Source organism: Fundulus heteroclitus, chromosome 1, assembly GCF_011125445.2.
Source record: "Fundulus heteroclitus isolate FHET01 chromosome 1, MU-UCD_Fhet_4.1, whole genome shotgun sequence".
NCBI lineage: Eukaryota > Metazoa > Chordata > Actinopteri > Cyprinodontiformes > Fundulidae > Fundulus > Fundulus heteroclitus.
In genome coordinates this window covers 1,510,123-1,532,438 of record NC_046361.1, presented here as the reverse complement: position 1 = coordinate 1,532,438, position 22,316 = coordinate 1,510,123, and the positions used below count along the sequence as shown (strand labels likewise).

The following is a 22,316-nucleotide window of genomic DNA, read 5'->3' as shown; positions in this document are numbered from 1 at the left end:
GTTCTCTCCTTACTAAAGTTATGATAAAGGTCAATTATGCAGCAGCTGAAACTCAGATTTTCTCTGCATATCTGTTTCCACTGATATCTAGTTGGAATTCCCAGCATGTAGCACGACAAATGTTCTGAAACTGCTCACATTTAGGACTTACTGTAACTCAGTGTACCAGGCTGCCTCAGAAGCTCCATGCTTTAGAGCGCTTGTCAACTAGGACTTGGTTCTGTGCTCTGTAGAACTGAAGGGAAAGATGTCGCTGAGGTGCTGCTGCTGTCAGTCGGATACCTCGGCTGCAGGTACAACCACAGTGATGACCAGCAGCTTCATAAATAAAACCCTGCTTTAATTGTTTCACAAACAAGGTAAACATGGACAGAGCTTAGCTGAGAATCTAGCATACATCAGACATCTCTGACATTAGCAACTGTAGTTTCAAATGCCGATGTCCTCATGGCTGGTTTTCAGTCTGCAAAGCAGTTGCTGTAAATCAGCATTTTACTACGTTGGAGGTCACATTTTAAACTGTATTTGTCATCTTTTATTTTTGACTAGCTGAACTGAAATGGGAACCAATGTGGGTGTTTTCCACAGATTGTAGAGCATTACTGTACCTCTGAAATTTCTAAAAGGTAGCCAATGTTTCCAAAAGCAGCAGGTTCCATAACAGACACAGGATGAAAGCGCAAAAGGATAAAAAGGAGCAACTTGCTATAATCTGTTCCGGCTTCCTGTTATTTGCAGCGGGGCTTGTCATCGGTTCAGTCACGGCACCATGGGCAGCGCTGTCTGTAGGCGCTGCGCAATCGATAGAGTGACTGTGTCACTCAATTTAATCTTGTAAATAAAACTTTCAGCCCAAATTCAATGTTCCCTCTACTGGGAAAACGTAAACGATGTGAAGTGAGGAGACAGAGAGAGAGCGACAGACATTTTCTGACTACCACTCGTTATCTTCTGCTGGATCCGTTGCAATTCTCTCGTGTGTTGCCTCCGATTCATATCTCTCTCTCTCTCTCTCTCTCTCTCTCTCTCTCTCTCTCTCTCTCTCTCTCTCTCTCTCTCTCTCTCTCTCTCTCTCTCTCTCGTTTTCTCTCATCCTTCATCACTAACTTTGACCTTAGATGTCTCACCTACATGACAGTTTCCCTGATTTCAGCCAGTTGAGCATATTTGCCAGAATGAATGAAGTAGCGGCCACAAGCTAGGTGTGCATATAAAGCACAATGCATAGAAGATAACTTCCTCTATATTTCATCTTAAAATGAAGCATAGAAGAAGACTTCTTCTAAATAAATAGATTTCGTGTGAATACATTTTATTTATTTATTAAATGTACAGTTTTTTATTTAAATTTTTAGAAAGGAAATGTTTATTTACACGTCTTTATGGTGTGGGGGAAAACACTGTCAGACCACTGTTACATTTTTCATCTCAGGCACCTGGGGGTGAAAACATCAAACATCAAAAAATACGAATTTATGCCATTTCTTTCGGACCTTTTGATCTTTTATCTAGAAATATTACATCTAGTTATTTGATGTGGAGGGTTGTTCCTTTTGATAATGTTTACTGTGTTAGAAAGCTACCACAACAACGGGGAAGATTGCAGCAGTTATAGAAATGCAAATACCACCTACCAGTAAATTACCTCAACTTACCTTGTTACACAGTTAAGACAGTACCAGGCTGTGAATGTGGCGGTCTGATTGTAAACCAGCTCTCTCTACCTCAGGTTCGGTATTGTTCTGGGCCAGGAGCTCCAAAGTGGGGAGCAACTTTTTTCCTATCCTCCATTGAAACAGTTAATTTCAGTATATTCAGAGAAACCATCACCTTTTTAAACAGTATCCAGCCTTACTGTGTTACTTAGAACGGGGATTTTGTTATTACCTACTCTGTGTCATCCATGTCATTACTTAGCTTTGGTTTGAAGTAGTATTGAATGTTTTCTTGATTCTAACGCAAGAACCAACTCTGTTTTATTGTAATAAAACAAAAATCAATAAAACTGATTTAGAAAAAGCATTTTTCTGCTGAGTAACTGAATGAGTCTTTAAAGGAAAGGATTCTGCGGCTGACAGTTGGAACAACACTTGAACAGTTTCAGTATATTCATAAAAAGCTTTATGGAACTGTGTGGCAACCCTGTAATTAGGATGTTTTTTTAAGGAGTCTGGTTGTAGATATCAGTCCAGCTTTAAGTCTGTGATGACCTAGTTGACTGAAACCTGGTCTCTGGCCATATCAGCTCATGCGGGCTTCATCACCCACTGTAAGGTGATGCATACTGCATGTTCAGTGCTTAGTAGTGTGAGCTGAATGTGGGGGTAACATAGCGCTAGATCTGTTGCCATGGTGTCACCTAGATGGACTGACTCATCAGCACGTGACGCTGACTTGCCTTCCAGAGGATCCCACATGCTGGTTGGTACCGCTGTCATCCAGGGCTTTTCCTCCTATGGTCTGTGCTGCAGAAACCCTCCAGTGGTCTTGAAAAAACTTCAGACTCTTAATCCAGATCAAATTCCAACATTTTAATTCAACATCTTTAGTCATTCGGCTTTCTTTGCGGTCTCATCTTTTGAGTCATTATTTAGGATATAATAAGACTGTGAAAAATGTCTTAATCATGGTCAAGCTAATAATGTTAGTCATGCTGTTATTCAGGCTCCGATGTCATATTGTGTTAGAGCTGTAGGATTTCTGTATTTATCCTCATCAATGAAAAGTGAGGAAAATGTGTCCAGGAAGGAACTTGATGTGTGTTTTTAAAACGGAAGCAACTTGCAACAGATTTCATAGCCCATCCTGTCACACTGCCATCACTAACCTCAATGTTTGGAGGTTTTAGAAATGATCTGAAAAATGAGCCAGTACTTTGTATCGTACATCAGTTTTCAAGTCTTTCGGTAGATGATGAGTCGGATTTAGGTCTGAGCTTTAACTAGGCCATTCTAACACACAATAGGCTTTAATCTAAACCATTCTATTGTAGCTCTTATTTAGACTTATTGGAGCAATGGAGATAACAAAACATGGAAAGATTTTGTGGGTGTGAAGACTTTTGTAAGATGGTGTACTTCTGATGAACAACATGAAAACAAGGTTTGCGTCCTCCCACTGAGGGTCTTGAGCTCTCTTCTTCTTTGTTTGCATTTGAGGGAAAGGGCGGGTTTTGTTGGCAGTAACTTGTGGCTGCTACTTTTCCTGTAAGTGAGAGGAACAATGTCTGGAAGTGAGTCAAGCCTCTACAAATGTCCTGTCCTGATAGATTTGGTTGTACCGCTCTGAACCTCTCGGCTCCCTTCCCAGCCAGCAGTCCATCATCAGCATGCTGGATGCTCGTCTTTCTACCTTCTGCAGAGAGAATGGCAGGACTCTGCGCCTTGGCCTATGCATCTGGAGGTGTTGTACTTTATCCTTTGTCTAACCTGTTGTTCTCCTTCACTCTGTCCTCCTCGTTATTCTGGCTCATTGGAAGGAAAATAGGGTGCTGAAAGAGTTGTATTCTCCTGAGGATTGTGCTATAATAGGTCAGTGATTTGAAGGAGCACTAGTCAAGCGCAAATGTTGTGTGGCAGGAGCATCAGCAGTGTATCTGAGCTGTTTTCCACCTTAACGCTGGCAGTGGAGAACCCAGCAGCCCATCTGAGCCAGGAATTGGTTCCTAAGTGAACACACTGAACAGGAACATCTGTTACAGCCAGAGGGGATTCAAGCAGGTGTTGTTTTCTGTTTAACAACAGCTAATCTGTTTAAACCTAAAGGAGAGAACAGAATCAGGAAATGTCTCTGGTGTGTTTGTGCTTGGGTTAATGAGCTATACTCAGGTCACATCTAGAGCTAAAATGAAAGCAATGTTTACGGCGGCTATCACTGCAATGCTGCCTGAAATGACAAAGCAACACCTAAATGTTGAGAAGCAGTAATACTATCTTTCAGTCAAAGGGATCCAGATTTTATTTTAGCCAGATTCTGTGTTTTAAAATGTTTTAAAATGTAGCCTGCTATTTTCACTTAAATGGGTCTAAGCATTTGGCAACGTTAGGCTTTTTACCCTTACTTTTTACACCGGGAGCAGAGGTGAGAGAGGAGTGTCTGTTAAAACTGGTGTGCTAATTTAAAACAAGCCAAATATATGATATCGGGGTTAGCATCTTAGATTAGCACAGCTAGCATGACTAAAACAGCAAATCTTGTGCGTTTTTTTTACAGAAAGTCAGAGCTCTCAACTTCTATGGAAAGTTAAGCGTGAGATTATGTTACAAATTTCGGCCCCCATTCGGAATGGGGGGCGTATTCGCTACCGTACCAAATTAGTCACCTAAAATGGAATTTTTACCCCCTGTATTGGATTTAAGGTTTTACTTGTGTTTAAAAAGTGAAAGAGGATTATCAACACTTTGTCGTTCAGTTGGTGGGTTAAAACAAAAAATTACACAAAGTTGTTCTGCCGTGATTATTTCAACATACCGAGATAGCCTAATATGAGGAGCATCAGGTCTGTTTAAACACTATTCATGACATTAACGCTCAATATTGCAACTTTTCAACAAATAAACGGTTCTGAGGTTGTTTCCAGATTTCTGACGAAAATACAATTTGCACTAAATGTCGCTGATATCCAGAAATTCTGTCTGCTGTAAAAAAAAAAAAAAAAAAATCCACCTTCCTGAGTCCATTCCAGCTGGTTTATTCTTTTGAAACATATTTTGTTTCTAGATGGACCCAAATGAATGGATCAAATTAAACAGACCCCAAATGTACAAATAATCACTGAATAAAGTTAAGACCAAAATGACTTATAACTCTGATCGCTTTTCCTGCTGCGCTGTTAACATGAGCTACAGCAGGAATTACTGATGCCCACAAGCTGTAAAAAAAAGCTGAAACAGCTCCACAGAAGGTAGGGTTTATACTGAGCTCTGAATGGACAGTGCTGTGAACGAATCAGCAGCCCAGATGGGAGTGTGTGCATGTGCAGTCAGGAAAATGTGTGTGTCACATGGTCATTGCGTGAGAGTTGAAAGCCCAGCAGATAATAGTGTTATATCTCTTAGGAATGCAAGCATCTGCCAGAACATTCCATAAAAGATACAAATGAATACTCAAAGGGATACAGAAGAATATCATTGTTGAAATCTATTGAGTGTCCTTGCTATATGCTAAAAGTCAAGGTCTCTTGCAACCCGAATAGACTGCAGGTCTATAACATTTGCTTTGAAGTGGATTCTGAGATGTCTGTATCTGCTCTGACTTCAGCTTCAGCATCACTGATGCTGAAAACAGCTAACTGATCCTTCCCTCAGGAACCAGCTCTTGACCTGAAAGGTCAGGGTTGGTTTGCTCACTAATCGGAAACAACCTGAACACACTACAGCATTGTAGGATGATGTTCAGAAAGCTGCAGTCTCTCCAGTGGTTGTTGATTTATCGACAGTGACAGATTCTCTACTGCCTACATTTGCAGACCCACTGCTGTCTGTTGCTCAGCTTTTTAATGATCCTAACAGCTCTAGATTTTGTGTATTGTGTTTTGTAGGAGAATCTGGCTTGATACAAAGTCTTTGATGTTAGTTTGCTAAAGTGATTGCCTAACTTTGCTGTATTTTTCTGTGTTTTTGATAAGACTGATTATGAGGCAGTATGAGGGGTTTTTCTGGCAATGAACATACACACAGATCCTCCCCCACATTCCACAGACCTGCTTTCTTCTGCCTACAATATGAAGTCTTGACTGTGTGGATGTCCTAACCATGCTGGTAGAGCCCAGTTAGATGTCAACTAATTGTAGTGATGGTTCCTTTAATTTAACATATTACTTCTTCATGGTTGTGTTGCTCTTCCAGAACTACTAGAACGTTGTGCTGCATTGTGAAAATGTTGAAGGACAGAGTCTGAACTGAAACTGCAGGGCTTGTTTTTTTGCTTCTTTTTGTTGTTTCCAAGACGTTACAAAGTGCAGTTTATTCTTAACCTTTTATTGTGGTTGTCTGTCAGCTCGGCTGATTAAAGGAGATAGCTACAATTTTAACTCCTCCTGGCCAGTAGATGGCGCATTTGCCAGCTCTCGTTCCAACCTCTAGTTGTACTGTTTGCCAGCCGGTTGCCAGGTCCTTTGGTTAGCATTAGCAAACATTAAGTTAACCTGTCCAGAAGCAACCTCCACGTGGCTTCTGAGCCCCTTTGCTACCTTAAGTTGGCACCATCGCTCAAAAGCTTGATGTCCTCCCTTGTTTTGCTTTTTTTTTGGTAAATTTAATCTGAGAAGTGTATCGCCAAGAAGAAGCTATTTATCAGCGCCATCACAAAACTACTACGATCTGGCAACGGCTGATCATGTCTACGCTGGCATAGTAACCAGAAATGAATATTATTATAATTTTAGACCTGTCTAAATTTATAATACAATTATTTATATTCTACATATTTATTTTTCAGTGAAATTCATATTTTATTGTGGACCGCTCTAAACGTTCTGTTTATATATTATTTTTAAAAAATTTATTGTTTTGATGAAGTTTTGCTATGGCCTTTAATATACAACCAGGCTCGCTGTGAATTGATGTATGGTCTGTTGTAATCCAAGGTGATGCTGACTGAAATAAAACCGTGAGTTTTTTTCCTTTTAGGCTCTGCTAGACAGGGTTTTACAGAGTTTGTGCTTGAGTTCTCTGGTCCACCACAAGATGCCAGTATTTGGGATTTCTGTGGAAAGTAGATGATTCTGTTTGTGGCCTGGACCTTATTTCAGCCCATGTAGTAACCTGTGCTTTGTAAAATTAGTAACTATTAGGAATGTTTTGAACAAGTTTTTTTGCCATTTAAAATACCAATATTTAAGAATATTTGCTGATATCAAAACCAAGTCCAGTACTTTCTTAAAAGCACTGTGTAATGGAAATCAGAAGTTCCATTATTTCCGGTTTTGAGATTACCGATGTATGATTAAGTTACGGACCAAGCAGTTCAGTTGTTGGAGTTTTATTGTAGTCCTGTTCAGACATTTTATGTACCTTCTTGAGTGGCAGGGGGACTTATCAGGCAAGGCAAGTTTATTTATATAGCATTTTTCAATAACAAGACAGAAATGTCAATTCATGTTTCCTTAAATTTCTTTTTATTTAATTTATTGATTTAACAACACAGTTGTTTAGTTAAAAGCACTTACCTCTACCTGGTTTGGCTCCTCCAGTGGGTTGGAGCAAACCATTTAGATAAGGATGGTAGAGCCTGAAGGAGTTATGTTTAATATGAAGTAATCTTTTCATTGACCTTAGATTTGTTTAGTTGAAATGGTTTGTATTAATGTAAATATTCATTGGGTTTCAAAGTCGGTGCTGCTGACTCTAAAGTCGGGACAAGGATGGAGAGCTGGGGTCCTGCTTTTAGCTGCTGAACAAACAACAGATCTTATGAAAATGTTGGTTGTTTGTATTTACAGTCAATGAAAAAGAACAGTATGTACCTTATTATATTATCTAGAATATGATGTAACAGTGTGTATCATCTCACTCGTCTATTCAGTGAAAAAGACTATGGAGTAACAGTGGAGCTGGTGAGAGTCAGGCGGGCCTTTTCTTTTTGAGAGTGTGACTTGAATGGATTTATAGAACTGGCCTGAATTGTTTCTGCTCTTTCACTCTGTTCTCAGAAACCCTCAATAACAGAAACAGAATTTATAATCACTTGAGCATTCAGCACATAACCAGAACGCCAAAACCTTTCATTTGAGGATCCACATCTACAATATCTTAAAAAAATCTATCTGTTTAGATTGTTCAATGTAAATAGACTATAGACACAGTTGAAACATCAGTCTGTAACCATGGATCTGGTATCTGGTATGGCTGCAGCTATAGACTTGCTGTTAGTGGGGATGAGATTTAATCTGTCTTTTGAAGGGGTTTTTATTTTTTGGTGAGACAAATAACATGTATCTCATACAGATGAAAGCTACAGACTTTGACTGAGACAGAAGAATTCATTTTTGGCTCAAAGATGATGATCTCAGGGCATGAGGATTCAAAGATGAAAAACAAAAGTTTGCTGCATGCACTTCCTCATGCTGCACAGCTTCAGAGTCAGTTTCATCAAACATCACACAGTGGGCTTTTGTTATTGAGTTGAACTTTTATTAGAAGCTGGTGTCATCCTGACATCCTTACAACTATCTAATAATAGCTGGTAGGGTATGTGGTATGGCTACCATGGCAACAGAGGGGGGAAATGAGTGATTGGAAGACTGTATCATAACCACACCCATCACTGGAGCAGCCAAACACACTAGGAAACCAGGAATGTGCAGAAGAGACACTGGGAGAGCATCTAGTGAATTATTACTGGGAGTCAGGAGGTAAGGGACCGGAGATCTACCAAGCCATTGTCAGTGAGCTCACATTGTGCCATTTATTTATCATTAGAGAAGCAGATACAGTTGTTTCATCAAACTGCAACTACACATGTCCATAAAATCATAGAACGTTTTCTGAAGGGACTCTGAGCTGTTTTAATAAACACCATTTACAGTGGGTTTCCAAACTATACACGTGTATATTTTCCATCTTTATTGAGACATTCATTCTGTATGATTCAGCTGAAAAGTCTCTGGGTAAAAAAAATCAGTAGAAATACAATCACCTGGTAGCAACCAGAGTGCTCACCTTCAAACTGAATCTCTTTGAACATTTTTTTAATTTAGGGGAACAAAATAAAGTCCTGATTCTAATATTAGTCTAGGAGTGTACTTGCAGTGATCTGACTTGTGTTAAAAAGTGATCATCAGTGTCCCCAAGCATTTCAGGAATGTTGGAATTGTTGGGGAACATCATTTGGGACTTGTAGACATGGACCTGAACAAGATGACCATGGTGAGATAATCTTTTGTGTAAATGTCAATTTCATGGTTTTCACACACAACTGAAACACACACACAGCTTCTAAAACAGTTTTAATGACAGATTCCAACATTTACATATTTAGTTTGATTTTGACACATGGAGTGGAATGAAAATAAGGAATTAAAACCTGCTTAATATAGTAGTAGATTACAAAGGCTCCTTTATAAAGAAACACATGGAAATTCAGTGGATTAGTCAGGCTATCTGCTCATGTAGGCAGACAGCCGCCAGATACAAAACATACTTGCTCCTTTAGTTTCCACCCCATGGCTGACCTTTTCTAAATCTTTGTGTGTTGTGAGGGCAGATTCTCCCTGCAGGGTTTCCGATACATGTAATTGATCGTGGCGCACCGCCTCGGCTAAATAAAAGCCGCCACACCTTCAAAGAAAAACGAAAGTTTTTCTTTTGAATATATGTTAAAACAATGGCAAACATATCTATCTATCGATCGATCGATCGTATATTATGTATAGCCTATTTTGTGCACTTATACTAACCATTACCGAAGTATAAACAAATAAAAATATCATGAAACATTAAAATTTACCTTATTTTGAAAAACCAACAATGCCTGCTCTTTCCTGCAGCTGCCTAGCAGCTACTGTGCTGTGCTGCTCTCAGGAGGGAGGAAGACTGGAGACGACAGTCCAGTATTACCTGTTAAGCATCTTTGTTGCCATATTTAGTGACTTTCTTTCGAAAAGGACTAGCAACAAGTTTTTCTGTGATAATGGCGACTTTACTTGAAAGCCCCTGTCGTTCTGCAGTCACTGTGTTAAGCAGCAGCGAGAGCTGCTGAGCCCGTTCGTATTTCCCTCAGCATTGTCTCACAGGTAAACCAAAGTTGCTGCTACCTCATCCTGAAAACCCTGCATTAGAGGGAGTTAGAGGAAAAGAGAGCAGAGCAGAGACCTGCGCCACTCCATTTCCAAATGAATGATGCATGCACTAAAGTGCTGGTAATTCCACCTTGGATTACTTTTATTATTTTATTATTGGATTATTTTATTATTTTAAAATAGTCTATTTTGTCTCTGAAACTGTTGCACTAAAATAATCCCCTGAATTTGATTCACACACAGCTTCAATCTCATATTTACCTCAATCACTTTGTGTGCCTCTGACAAATGTGTTTTTGGTGCAATTTGTTTGATGAAGTGTGTATTCAGGGAATGTATTAAAATTCATAAATCATTTCATAAAGGGTATTTGTAGTTCCAAACACAGATAATTATGGTTTTTAATCACTTATGTGTCATGGCAAAAGCTTCTTATTCCTCCAGCCTGGGTCACAAATGTATGAAGAAATATGCAAACCTGTACCACGGTTTAAAAAGAATCCTAGAGGTGCCTTGTTTTATTTCACTCATATTCATATATTCATTTTGCAGTATGTTACTGCATATATTAACACTGCCTCTTTATTGTAAATATTATAATTGTGTAGAATATTTCATACAGAATATTATGTGAATAAAGGACATTAAGGAGAACTAGGTCAGTATCCTCCTATGGTAGTAGGAATACCGACTGGCAGTTCTGAGGGTGTATATGTGTGTGTTTGTGTGTATGTGTCCTGCTGAGAAACCTTCTGCTTGTCCCAGTACTCACTTAAACCTTAAATTTCATGCCGGTAAAGAGCGTTGGTATTCTTACCCTTTTCTTGTTTTTAATCGTCGTCTCATTGTCCTCTCCAGAGTCTAATCTTTGCCCCCCTCCCTGTTATCCCAGCATAGTGCTGCTCTTGAACTGTTCCATCTGTTTTCCAGAATCAATCTACCGTCGCGGGGCCAGAAGATGGAGGAAGCTCTACCGAGTGAACGGACACCTTTTCCAAGCCAAACGCTTTAACAGGGTGAGTGTCATCACCTCTCACAGACATACTCTTAGCAGTGAGGAACTGGAGGGCAAACCTGAACAAAGACTGAATCAGCTTTGATTACCTAAGCCTCAAACCCTACCATGAAATCAGTGGAGCTGCAGGAGTAATATTCATGTTTGTATTTTAAGGTTAAAGCTTTGTATATGCTCATATTCCTGGAATGGGTTCTTTTTCCCATGATTTTTACTATTGTCAGTTTTTACATAGATGCAGGTTATTCCAGAGTTTGATACACTCTCCAAACTGCAGAGTAAACTAATAATAAACACAATTGTTCTGTTTTTGCCTTGTTTGTATAAATTAACATATGCCCTGTGATGAACAGGCATGCAGCCCAAAACAAGCATCCTTGTTGTACAATGACATGTATTTTAGCTTAATTTCTAAGATGATCTGTTTGGTGAATGTTACAAAGCAAGGAGAGGGTTGAATAAACCAACCAGGAAGTAACTTTTCTGACAGCATTAGATGTTACTAGAGATGGCGACACGAGTTTGAGATTCTGACTTGAGCTGGACTGATGTCTCAAAAATTCTTGAATTCAAAAAGATTTGACTTGGACTCCAGGTCTAAGATTTGAGTTTTATTAGAGGCTGGTGCAGGAGCTACGGGCTGCAGCTGCTGGGCATGATTTACTGTGACAGGATGAGGTTGGTTCTTAGTACCGAAACAAGAGAATTTAGATCAGCAAAGTAAATTTTTTCGTCCACAAGTCTGATTCACCTAAAGACAGCACGACAGACTAAATTAGAGGTGCGCCAAGCTGTTCCTGACATGAGCTGGAACATCCTGGTTTCAGAGACGTCACTGTTACCAACAACGTATGTATCAGACTCCAGAGGCCTGGAATGGTGCGTTCAGTGATGGCAAAAAGGCTCCAATTCCAAACTGGTGAGTCACTGCTTAGGGCCGATCAAGTCTCCTCTCTGGTCGGAATGAAACTTGGATGAAAACCAGTTAATGGGGTACCGCGCACGAGCTATTTTTAGAAACACAACGTCACGATGACGTCACATCACGTGGTACGCAGTGGGGCAAACTCCGGAAACCCGCCGCTGTTTCGCTGTAAAAGAGACGTGCGTAACCCTTGGTTTTACTCGGTAAACGACTGCTTTTTCCAAATCTAAGACCATGGTTTTTAAACATTGTTGCTATGGAACGGGCAACAGCGACTCGAGTTACGCTGATCAGCCGCATATGAAGGATGTTTTCTTCAAGACTGCCAAGGAGAAATGTGTGCGCTGCGTACACTGGTGCGGTCGGCCTACATATGTAGCAAGCATTTTGTCGGAGGAAAGGGCCCAACCGAAGAACATCCTGACCCAATTCCAGCGACATCAAGTCAAGGTAAGAGTATTTTGGTGGCCGACATGTTAATAAAGTAGCGCCTGCTACCATGACAGCATATAGGCTATCATGGTAGCAGGCGCTAACGTGATAGCCTGCTACCAGGATAGCTTACTCAAAAACATTTCAAATGAGACAAACATTAAACATATACCCATTCCTGGACGGTGATTGCAAACAACAACAAAAAAAAACGGCCGACGCTGCCATGATCGCCGCGCAGGAAAAAAAAACAAAGCTTACCGTTCGATCAACTCGGCCCGTTTTCCAGTCTTTTTAAACCCTCGACACTCAAGCCATCGTTTGAGCTGAAGGTTGGTGTGTTCTTCGACAGTGCGAATAGTAAACCGTGTGTCTGGGACATCGTCTTGGGAAAGTTTAACGGCTATAAAGTCGGTCATTTCGCTGTTTCTGTTGCGTGTAATGGCTGGTGGCTATGGGCGTTCTCTCCTGTATGCCCTACCTAAGCGGCAAAAGGGGCGTTGCTCTTGAGACGGTGACGTCACGTGCGCGGTACCCCATTGGTATGAACACTGAAAAGTTCTAGTGAGTCGATACATAAAGAAAAGCTTTGTCTAGAACTCAGGAACACTTGAAGAGAACAGCATGTTTGGTTAGAGTAAATACCAGATAAATGGAACAAGTCTAAGCCATTTGCTTCTAAATCTCTGCTGAAGACAAGACTCTTCCTGTTTGCCTGTGGAGACTGCTGCACATGAAGTCATGGGCATATTGCCATTAAATTATAAATCACAGGTAATCAAGTCACATCTGCAGCTGAGCTTTCTGACTGTTTCAGATCCATAATTCATGCTGACCTAGTTGTGGTTTGTTTAGCTGACGCCTTGTTTCTGAGATGTTAGCTTTAATCATTTCCCTGCCAAGACGTTAAAGGGCTCCACCTGCCCATCCCGCGTTCTCAGGCAGGGTTTAAGTGTTCTTCCTCTGCAACACACTGGCCACTCTGGAAGAAATGCATTAAAGTGCTTTCAGGCCTTAAGTATGTAACCTGATTTGTCTAAAGGGTGAACCGAGGAGATTAGGTTCTCCCGCTGCCAGAACAAGAACTTATGTGTGTGTTGTCAACTTTAATGTTGTTAAAGGTTTTAGCTGTAGCTTACGTGATGCTTTGCTGTGTCATGTTGTATTTATATCCTAATGTTTGGCCATTAGGCCATGGCACCTAAGTGAGATTGAGTAGTCCAGGAATTTACCATCATGTTTTTTTACTTTCCTTCCAGTCAGCCATGTTTTCATCAGTTTGGTCTGATGTTGGTCAGTTGTTCACTTTGCTTTCTGAAGACAATTTCTTTACTTTTTTGCTTCTTTTTAAAGTCCCAGATCCTCTCAGCATAATAATAGTAAGAGGATCCTAAACTCAAGGGATGTGCTGGGATTGCGTCCATATAGAACAAACAACAATATCACAGACCTAATCTTGTTATATCCAAAGATTGCTCTAAAGCACAAGCCATGATTCTCAGACGTACCAAGAACAGGGGTAAAAAGGGGGACTGGGGAGGTAAATTAACGAGCCATTCAGCCCCCAAAGCATTGCAGTTCGAATTTATATAGACCACAACGTAATGATTTCAACATGAAAAGTAATAACTGAAAAGCACAATATGCGCTGTTTAAGGTTAACCATGGCAAGAAAGATCAGGAAATGGATCCTGTTCCAAAAATGTTCTGTTTGCATGGGACACTATAAACTGTCAGGGTGCCATAATCGCGCACTTCAGAATTCCTCTTAGTGTGCAAAATAAACATTTAAATAATAAAGTTTTCTCTTTTGTTCATTCAATTCAATTTCAATTAAATTTTATTTATATCGTGCCAATTCATGAAACATTTCATCTCAAGGCACTTTCCAAAGTCAAATTCAATCAGATTATACAGATTGGTCAAAAAAAATAATTCCTGTCTAAGGAAACCCAGTTGATTGCATCAAGTCTTGACAAGCAGCATTCACTCCTCCTGAAGAAGCGTAGAGCCACAGGGAGTGTCATTTGCATTGTCCATGGCTTTGCAGAAATTCCCCATATTGAGCAAGCATGAAGTGACAGTGGAAAGGAAAACTCCCCTTTAACTGGAAGTATCAATCTCCTGCAGAACCAGGATCAGTATGAACGGTCATCTGCCTCGACCAATTGGGGGTTAGAGAAGACAGAGCAGAGACACAAAAAGCACAGAAGCACTCATTGATCCAGGAATCTGTTCTATGTTATATGGTCATTCAAATCAGAATTATCCATGTCTCCTTGCATTGAAAATTTGATTCTTTTCTCCCAGTCCTAATACCTTTTTGCCTCTTTGATGTTAGCCTATCAGTTCTCTGTAGGCTAAATTTTGAGGATCGGTTTTATGATGCTAATCTGTTTAGTAACAACCCAGCTCAATATAGAACTCCTCCAAACTATCTTAGTCTTCAGTGTCTTCGGTCAGATGCTTCTTCAGATCAGCTGTAAGACAGACCGCTACTGGAGATCCTTCCTGCCTGGAGCCATCACCATCTACAACAACTTATTGAAGAAACACCTGTAACATGAGTACACCAGCATTTAATTTCCCTTTATGATAAACTATTTTTGCATTGAATTGAATTCCTATCCTGAAGTTTAGGCTGGGACCGACATTATTCCGTGTTAATCAGCTTTAGAAGTACTGAAAGCTGTATTTTCTGACTGTGAGTAGAGCCAGGCTCTCTGCATTATTACCCCGTTTCCACTACCCCTTTTTAACCATGCCGAGACCAGTCCGAGCTCGGTAACTGAGATAACTATCGAGTGTAAATGGAACGTAAACTGAACTGAACCGAGCCAGACAAAACCGGACCGCGCTAAATGCAGCCCAGTTCCATGTGTGAGCTCAGCCTGGTTTTTCCCTGGCCCGGTTCTCTAATAACAAAGAGCGCATCAGCAGACCGCGTCATCTCCGTGCGGTCAGCTGACATTTCAGACATTCATAAAAATACTAGCTTCCCTACCGTGACACATGATTTCCAGTGATGATTCTGCTTAGCAGTGTGATGAACCTCAGCATCTGTCATTGTTTCTTGCGTTTGTAAATCCTTATTAGACGTTCGTTTGTCTTATCCACTTCCCAAAAGCCAACTCTGTCAAGTAAATTCATCAAAAGTTGCCGTCTTCGCCTGACTCTCTGCAGACGTATCACAATTATAACCGAGCAGAACTGCCTGAATGTTACGGGTTCCGCCATTTTGATTTGCTTGGTCCCGCCTTCAATCCCAGAGAGCAGTAGTACCGCAGATCGTCACTAGGAGGCGAGGATGAGCCAGGAAACCGAGATAGCGTGATGTGTAAACGGTCGTCAGAACCAAGCTCGGCTTGGTTAACTGATCCAAGCTGGGTCCGAGCTCGGCATGGATCGGTTTAACAAGGGTAGTGGAATTGGGGCTTATGAAGAGCCACTGATCTGTAGTTGTGATCTGAGATTAGTGTTTCTGAAGCTTGAATCTAGAATAAACCAAGATGCTTTTTCTAATGTCTTTAACATAATTGTAGTATTTTGAACAAGTTGATTTTTAAAGCAGTTGATCTGTATGTGTGTTGTTCCCCAGCCAACATCCAGCATCTGCTTGGTTCCCTCTGCTGTCCTCAGCATGTAAATAAGCAAAATATAAGTAGGTCAAACCCCCTCTCCTCTTTGCTTCTCACTTCTTCCCCCTCCTTCCTGTCAGACTCAACACCTTCATCTTTCAGCACAAATTGCTCTGCTCTTTTTCTCCCTGCTGGTACCGTGTTGAAAACATCCTGAAGTTGGCAGAATTTAGTCTTCTACCACTTACCGTTAATCCTCCTGAAAAAACCCACTGCTAGAAAAATGCCACAGAGACCAGAAAAACCTGATAGGAGGTAAGGAAGAATGCTGAAAATAACGAGGGAGCGGCTTTTTTTCCATTACCTGTTGAGAAATGTGAGATCAGAGATTCGTTCAGTGATTCTATACATTTCTTCAGCTGCTTGACTTAACATCAGACATGGTTATAAAGAAGAGGAAAGCTGAGTGAAGACATGTTTGAGTTGTTAACTCGGCATTCCCCGTGTTTCTGCTGTGTCCTGTACAGCACCTGCCTTGTCTTCTAGTTAGTTTCTGGATGTTTAAACAGAACTTTTTGATATAATTATTTATTTTCTCTAAACAAAATGTCAAGACATTCAGTAAAAATGATCAGGAGAGTTTCACATCAGGCTGTTGATTTAATGGGATTTCAAACACAAGTTTTTAAGTTTTCTGATTGTCGGTGTGGCTTTCAGCAAGCAGTCGGTCTTAATGCTGGCGCAGAAGGAAAGAAAAGGTTAGTTTTTTGCATCCAATTTGTTGTATCTTGGGCTGTTTTCACTGCAATGATCAATTTTGGCCAATCTGACACAACACCAGCTAAGTTGCAGGACCTTGTTTGTTTATGGGAACTTCTATGGTCTGTTGTGTTGTTAGGGTTAAAAGCAGAACTGTCAGTCAGCTGGACTCTGGTCAGAGCCTTCAGGTGAGCCTGGTAGCTGTTAAACTAAACTTTATTTACAATGACAGAACTATTCTGAAGTAAATGTCGAGGATTGTAATGGTCTTGGGACCTGCTCCAAATGTTGGCAAATACTAGACTGGATCTGCAGAGGTAGACTAAATGTGTTGCTGCTTCAAAGGGTCTGGTAGGAAACGATGGTTTTAAAACTGTCCTGTTTCTATGTTGTCGAGTTAAGATCAATACATTATGAGCAAGAACACAGAAATTAATTCTTTGGTTGAGGTTGCAATTAGAGGGTGACACGGGAGTGGATTTTCACTCCTGTCCCATCCCACTCCCACAGAAAAAAATTGTGTCCATGATAAGTCTTATACAGTCTTTTTGTATAAGCTGCCATTTTGAGTTACCATTGAGATCTAATAAACAAGAACCATGCAAGAACCAATTTTTAATGGCCACAGCCCACTTTTACAGATCACTGTTATGGCATAAAACAGTGTATGTTGAACAGACATCCAGATTCATTGAATCAGAATATTGTTTAAAAATATTTATTTCAGTAACTCTATTCACGAAGTGAACCACATTATGTAGATTTCTTCAACAGAAACGTATGTTTTCAACCCCTTTTTTCCATTAATTATGAATTTCTGCTTAAAGGTAAAGAACACATGACTTTTAGAATTAGAATATTAGATCTGACTAATAAGAATATTTTTGTTACAGAAATGTGGAGTTAATGTGAAGTATATTTAATACCTGCTTAAAGGTCATTACCAAAGGTACTTTTAATCTGACAAGTGGGCCTCATGGAAACATAGATTCAGATATACTTATATGACTGTAGATAAATGACCCCTGTCTCCCGGTGATCATAACCCCTGCTGCTTCAGTGGCTCCTTTTAAGGCAGAATTTACTCCAAGTGGAAAAAAAATAGTCATTAGATTAGCTTCACTTCATGTCTCACTCCCTGTTGTGTCATTGTAGATAATGTAAAATGTAATGTGTAAATAAAGTGCAGCTAGTGCAAGTCCAGGCTACAAAATGGTCTGTTTGATTCTCAGCAGGAGTCTGTGTGTTTTAGGATGGGTGTGAGTGTGTGGCTGGAGGTGGGAGGGTGCATGTGTATAGAAGTACAACGTGGTGAAGAGTAACAGGTAGAGTTTGCACAGAACCTTGTGCGATTGATTCAATAGGATATAAGCTGATGGAAGTTTAAGTTGTTCATCAGTGCAGCCATGTTTAATGATAAGCTCTGATCTAACTTTGGAGGGGTGTCCGAGTTAATTTTTCTGACATGCAACAATCTTGAGTCTTGAGTTTGGATAGAAAGCTTTATGACTAAACCAAAGTTCACAAACATCAAAACCTGTTTTCATTTTGGCCTAAACTGTTCGTCATATCTTTAATGTTAATCCCAGTTCACTGGCTAACTCTGCCTGGGCTCTTGTGCCTTGCAGAGAAAAGAGAGAAGTGATGGAATATTTTGTGAATATTTTATAAATGTAAGCTTAATGTCTGTTTAGAGTTGGATTTGCACTACTGAAAGTAGTCCTTTTGAAGTTTGACTGAAACAGAGCAATAGGGCTCTTTGTTCTTTCCACTGTCAGCATGCACACTCTGAATGAATGGTAGCCTTGCAGCCAAGTCCACGCACTGAATTCTAAGGGTTTGCTTCCTTTCTCAGGAGTTGTGGTGACAGGTTTTTGATGCTAATGTGAAATACTTTGGTATTAACACAGCATTGCACACAAGACAAAATAAACTGCAGCAAAAATAGTAGAACTGGTCCAACTCTTTTGAGAGCATGTTATGTAACTGAGAGTCAGCTTTGGCATAGATGTGAGAATGAGTGAACCTGAACTCTGTGACTGTACTACAGACAAGATAAACGTACAGACCAGAAGAAGAAAGACGACATGAACACTAGTCCAATTTATTATGTGAAAAGAATAAAATATTCTGCAAATAAAAACGCAAAATAGATTGTTTACAGTTCACAGTGACTGTAAACGATCTATTTCAAGGCAGACCAAAGCATTTCTGTACGAAACGAAAAACCTCTCCCTGGGCTGCCACCTTACCGCGGTGGAGGGGTTTGAGTGTCCCAATGATCCTAGGAGCTATGCTGTCAGGGGCTTTAAGCCCCTAGTAGGGTCACCCAAGGCAGACAGGTCCTAGGTGAGGGACCAGACAAAGCGCAGCCCAAAATCCCCTTATGATGAGTACAATTATTGGATTTTGTGTTCCCTCGCCCGGACGCGGGTCACCGGGGCCCCACTCTGGAGCCAGGCCTGGAGATGGGGCACGTTAGCGAGCGTCTGGTGGTCGGGCTTTTGCCCATGGAGCCCGGCCGGGCTCAGCCCGAAGAGGCGACATGGGTCCCCCTTCCGAAGGCCTCACCACCTGTCAGAGGGGCCTAGGGGTCGGGTGCATTGTGCAACGGGTAGCAGTAGAGGGTGGGGACCTTGGCGTTTTGATCCTCGGCTGCAGAAGCTGGCTCTTGGGACGTGGAATGTCACCTCTCTGGTGGGGAAGGAGCCTGAGCTCGTGCGCGAGGTTGAGAGGTTCCGACTAGAGATAGTCGGACTCACCTCGACGCACCGCTCTGGCCCCTCTCCTTGAGAGGGGCTGGACATTCTTCCACTCTGGGGTTGCCCCTGGTGAGAGGCGCCGAGCTGGGGTGGGCATACTTCTTGCCCCCCATCTCGGTGCCTGCACGTTGGGGTTTTCCCCGGTGAACGAGAGGGTGGCCTCCCTCCGCATTCATGTGGGGGGACGGGTTCTGACTGTTGTTTGCGCTTATGTGCCAAACAGCAGTTCAGATTACCCACCCTTTTTGGAGTCCTTGGAAGGGGTACTGGAGAGTGCCCCTCCTGGGGACTCCCTTGTTTAGCTGGGGGACTTCAACGCTCACGTGGGCAATGACAGTGGGACCTGGAGGGGCGTTGTTGGGAGGAATGGCCCACCTGATCTGAACTAGAGTGGTATTTTGTTGTTGGACTTCTGTGCTCGTCATGGATTGTCCATCACAAACACCATGTTCAAGTATAAGGGTGTCCATATGTGTTATTGGCACCAGGACACCCTAGGTCGCAATTCAATTATAGACTTTGTTGTCGTTTCATCTGATCTGCGGCCGCATGTCTTGGACACTCGGGTGAAGAGAGGGGCGGAGCTCTCCACCGACCACTACCTGGTGGTGAGTTGGCTCCGATGGCGGGGGAGGAAGCCGGTCAGACCTGGCAGGCCCAAACGTACTGTGAGGGTTTGCTGGGAACATCTGGCAGAGTCCCCTGTGAGATGGAGCGTTAACTCCCACCTCCGGGAGAACTTTAAACACGTCCCGAGGGAGGCGGGGGACATTGAGTGTGAATGGACCATGTTCCGCGCCTCTATTGTTGAGGCGGCTAGTCGGAGCTGTGGCCGCAAGGTTGTCGGTGCATGTCACGGCGGCAACCCTCGAACCCGCTGGTGGACACCAGCGGTGAGGGAAGCCGTTAAGCTGAAGAAGGAGTCCTACCGGGCTTTTTTGGCCTGTGGGACTCCGGAAGCAGCTGATGTGTACCGGCAGTCGAAGCGGCAGGCGGCTCGGCTGGTCGCCGAGGCAAAAACTCGGGCGTGGGAAGAGTTCGGAGAGGCCATGGAGAAAGACTTCCGTACGGTTTCAAAATGATTCTGGTCCACTATCCGGCGTCTCAGGAGGGGGAAGCAGTGCAGTACCAACACTGTTTACAGTGGGGGTGGTGTGCTGCTGACCTCGACTCGGGACGTCGTGTTTCGGTGGGCGGAATACTTCGAAGACCTCCTTAATCCCACAAACACGTCTTCCATTGTGGAAGCAGAGCCTGATGACTCTGGGTCGGGTCCTCCCATCTCTGGTGCTGAGGTTGCCGAGGTTGTTAAAAAGCTCCTCGGTGGCAAGGCCCCGGGGGTGGATGAGATTCGCCCTGAGTACCTTAAGGCTCTGGATGTTGTGGGGCTGTGTTGGTTAACGCGGCTCTGCAGCATTGTGTGGACATTGGGGGCAGTTCCCCTGGATTGGCAGACTGGGGTGGTGGTCCCCCTATTTAAAAAGGGGGACCGGAGGGTGTGTTCCAACTACAGAGGAATCACTCTCTTAAGCCTCCCTGGTAAGGTCTATTCAGGGGTTCTGGAAAGAAGGGTCCGTCGGATAGTTGAATCTCGGATTCAGGAAGAGCAGTGGGGTTTTCGTCCTGGCCGTGGAACACTGGACCAGCTCCATACCCTCAACTGGGAGTTTGCCCAACCAGTCTACATGTGCTTTGTGGATCTGGAGAAGGCATTCAACCATGTCCCCCGAGGGATCCTATGGGGGGTACTCCGGGAGTATGGAGTACCGGACCCTTTAATAAGGGCTGTCAGGTCTCTGTACGACCGGTGTCAGAGTCTGGTCCGCATTGCCGGCAGTAAGTCGAACTCGTTTCCAGTGAGAGTTGGACTCCGCCAAGGTTGCCCTTTGTCACAGATTCTGTTCATAACTTTTATGGACAGAATTTCTAGGCGCAGCCAAGGTGTTGAGGGGATCCGTTTTGGTGGCCTTAGGATTGCGTCTCTGCTTTTCGCGGATGACGAGGTCCTATTGGCTTCATCAGGGCGTGATCTACAGCTCTCACTGGAGCGGTTCGCAGCCGGGTTGGGGAGGATGTGCTGCCCCTAGTGGAGGAGTTCAAGTATCTTGGAGTCTTGTTCACGAATGAGGGGAAGATGGAGTGGGAGATCGACAGGCGGATTGGTGCAGCGTCTGCTGTGAAGTGGGCGCTGTACCGATCCGTTGTGGTGAAGAGAGAGCTGAGCCAAAAGGTGAAGCTCTCGATTTACCGGTCGATCTTCGTTCCTACCCTCATCTATGGTCACGAGCTTTGGGTCGTGACCGAAAGAACAAGATCCCGGATACAAGCGGCTGAAATGAGTTTTCCCCGTAGTGTGTCTGGGCTCTCCCTTAGAGATAGGGTAAGGAGCTCAGTCATCCGGGGAGGACTCAGAGTAGAGCCGCTGCTCCTCCACGTCGAGAGGAGCCAGTTGAGGTGGCCTGGGTATCTGGTCAGGATGCCTCCTGGACGCCTCCCTGGTGAGGTGTTCCGGGCACGTCCCACCGGGAGGAGGGCCAGGGGAAGACCCAGGACACGCTGGAGGGACTATGTCTCCCGGCTGGCCTGGGAACGCCTTGGGATTCCTCCGGAGGAGCTGGCCCAAGTGGCCGGGGAGAGGGACGTCTGGGCCTCCCTATTGAAGCTGCTCCCCCGCGACCCGACCCCGGATAAGCGGAAGAAGACAGACGAAAAGAAGAAAACACACATAAGTTTACATGTCTTATGTTTGGCAAGGCTTTCCCTCTCTGCTACACAATCTACAGTTTCTACCTTAAACTAAGAAGAAAAATCTGACATTCAGCAATTATGATCCCAACAACCTAAAGAATAGAGCAAAGTCAGCCAGTTGCATTATCTGAACCTTTTAATTTCCCCATAGTGATGTATTTAGTATATGTACATATACTACAATCAATGAGCTAAAATGTAGCATCTTGAAAATAACATCAAGTACAATCTGACCCAATCTGTGTAATCTGATTGAATTTGACTTTGGAAAGTGCCTTGAGATGATATGTTTCATGAAGTGGCGCTATATAAATAAAATTTCATTGAATTTAATCAATGCTAAAGATTTGAAAATGCA

The 22,316-nt window shown here is 42.6% G+C and overlaps 1 protein-coding gene across 5 annotated transcripts in view; it reads left to right on the top strand.

The window, feature by feature from the left end:
- prkcz (protein kinase C, zeta) overlaps nucleotides 1-22,316 on the top strand; it is a 229,631-nt gene that overhangs the window by 81,920 nt on the left and 125,395 nt on the right. For 4 of the 5 annotated variants that reach the window (XM_036141694.1, XM_036141676.1, XM_036141719.1 and 1 more), the window contains one exon: nucleotides 10,670-10,755. In XM_036141694.1, coding sequence (XP_035997587.1) covers nucleotides 10,670-10,755 — 86 coding nt within the window. Of the gene's footprint in view, nucleotides 1-3,279; nucleotides 3,403-10,669; nucleotides 10,756-22,316 lie in introns of those variants that run through there. The other variant, XM_036141763.1, reaches the window with a different exon arrangement.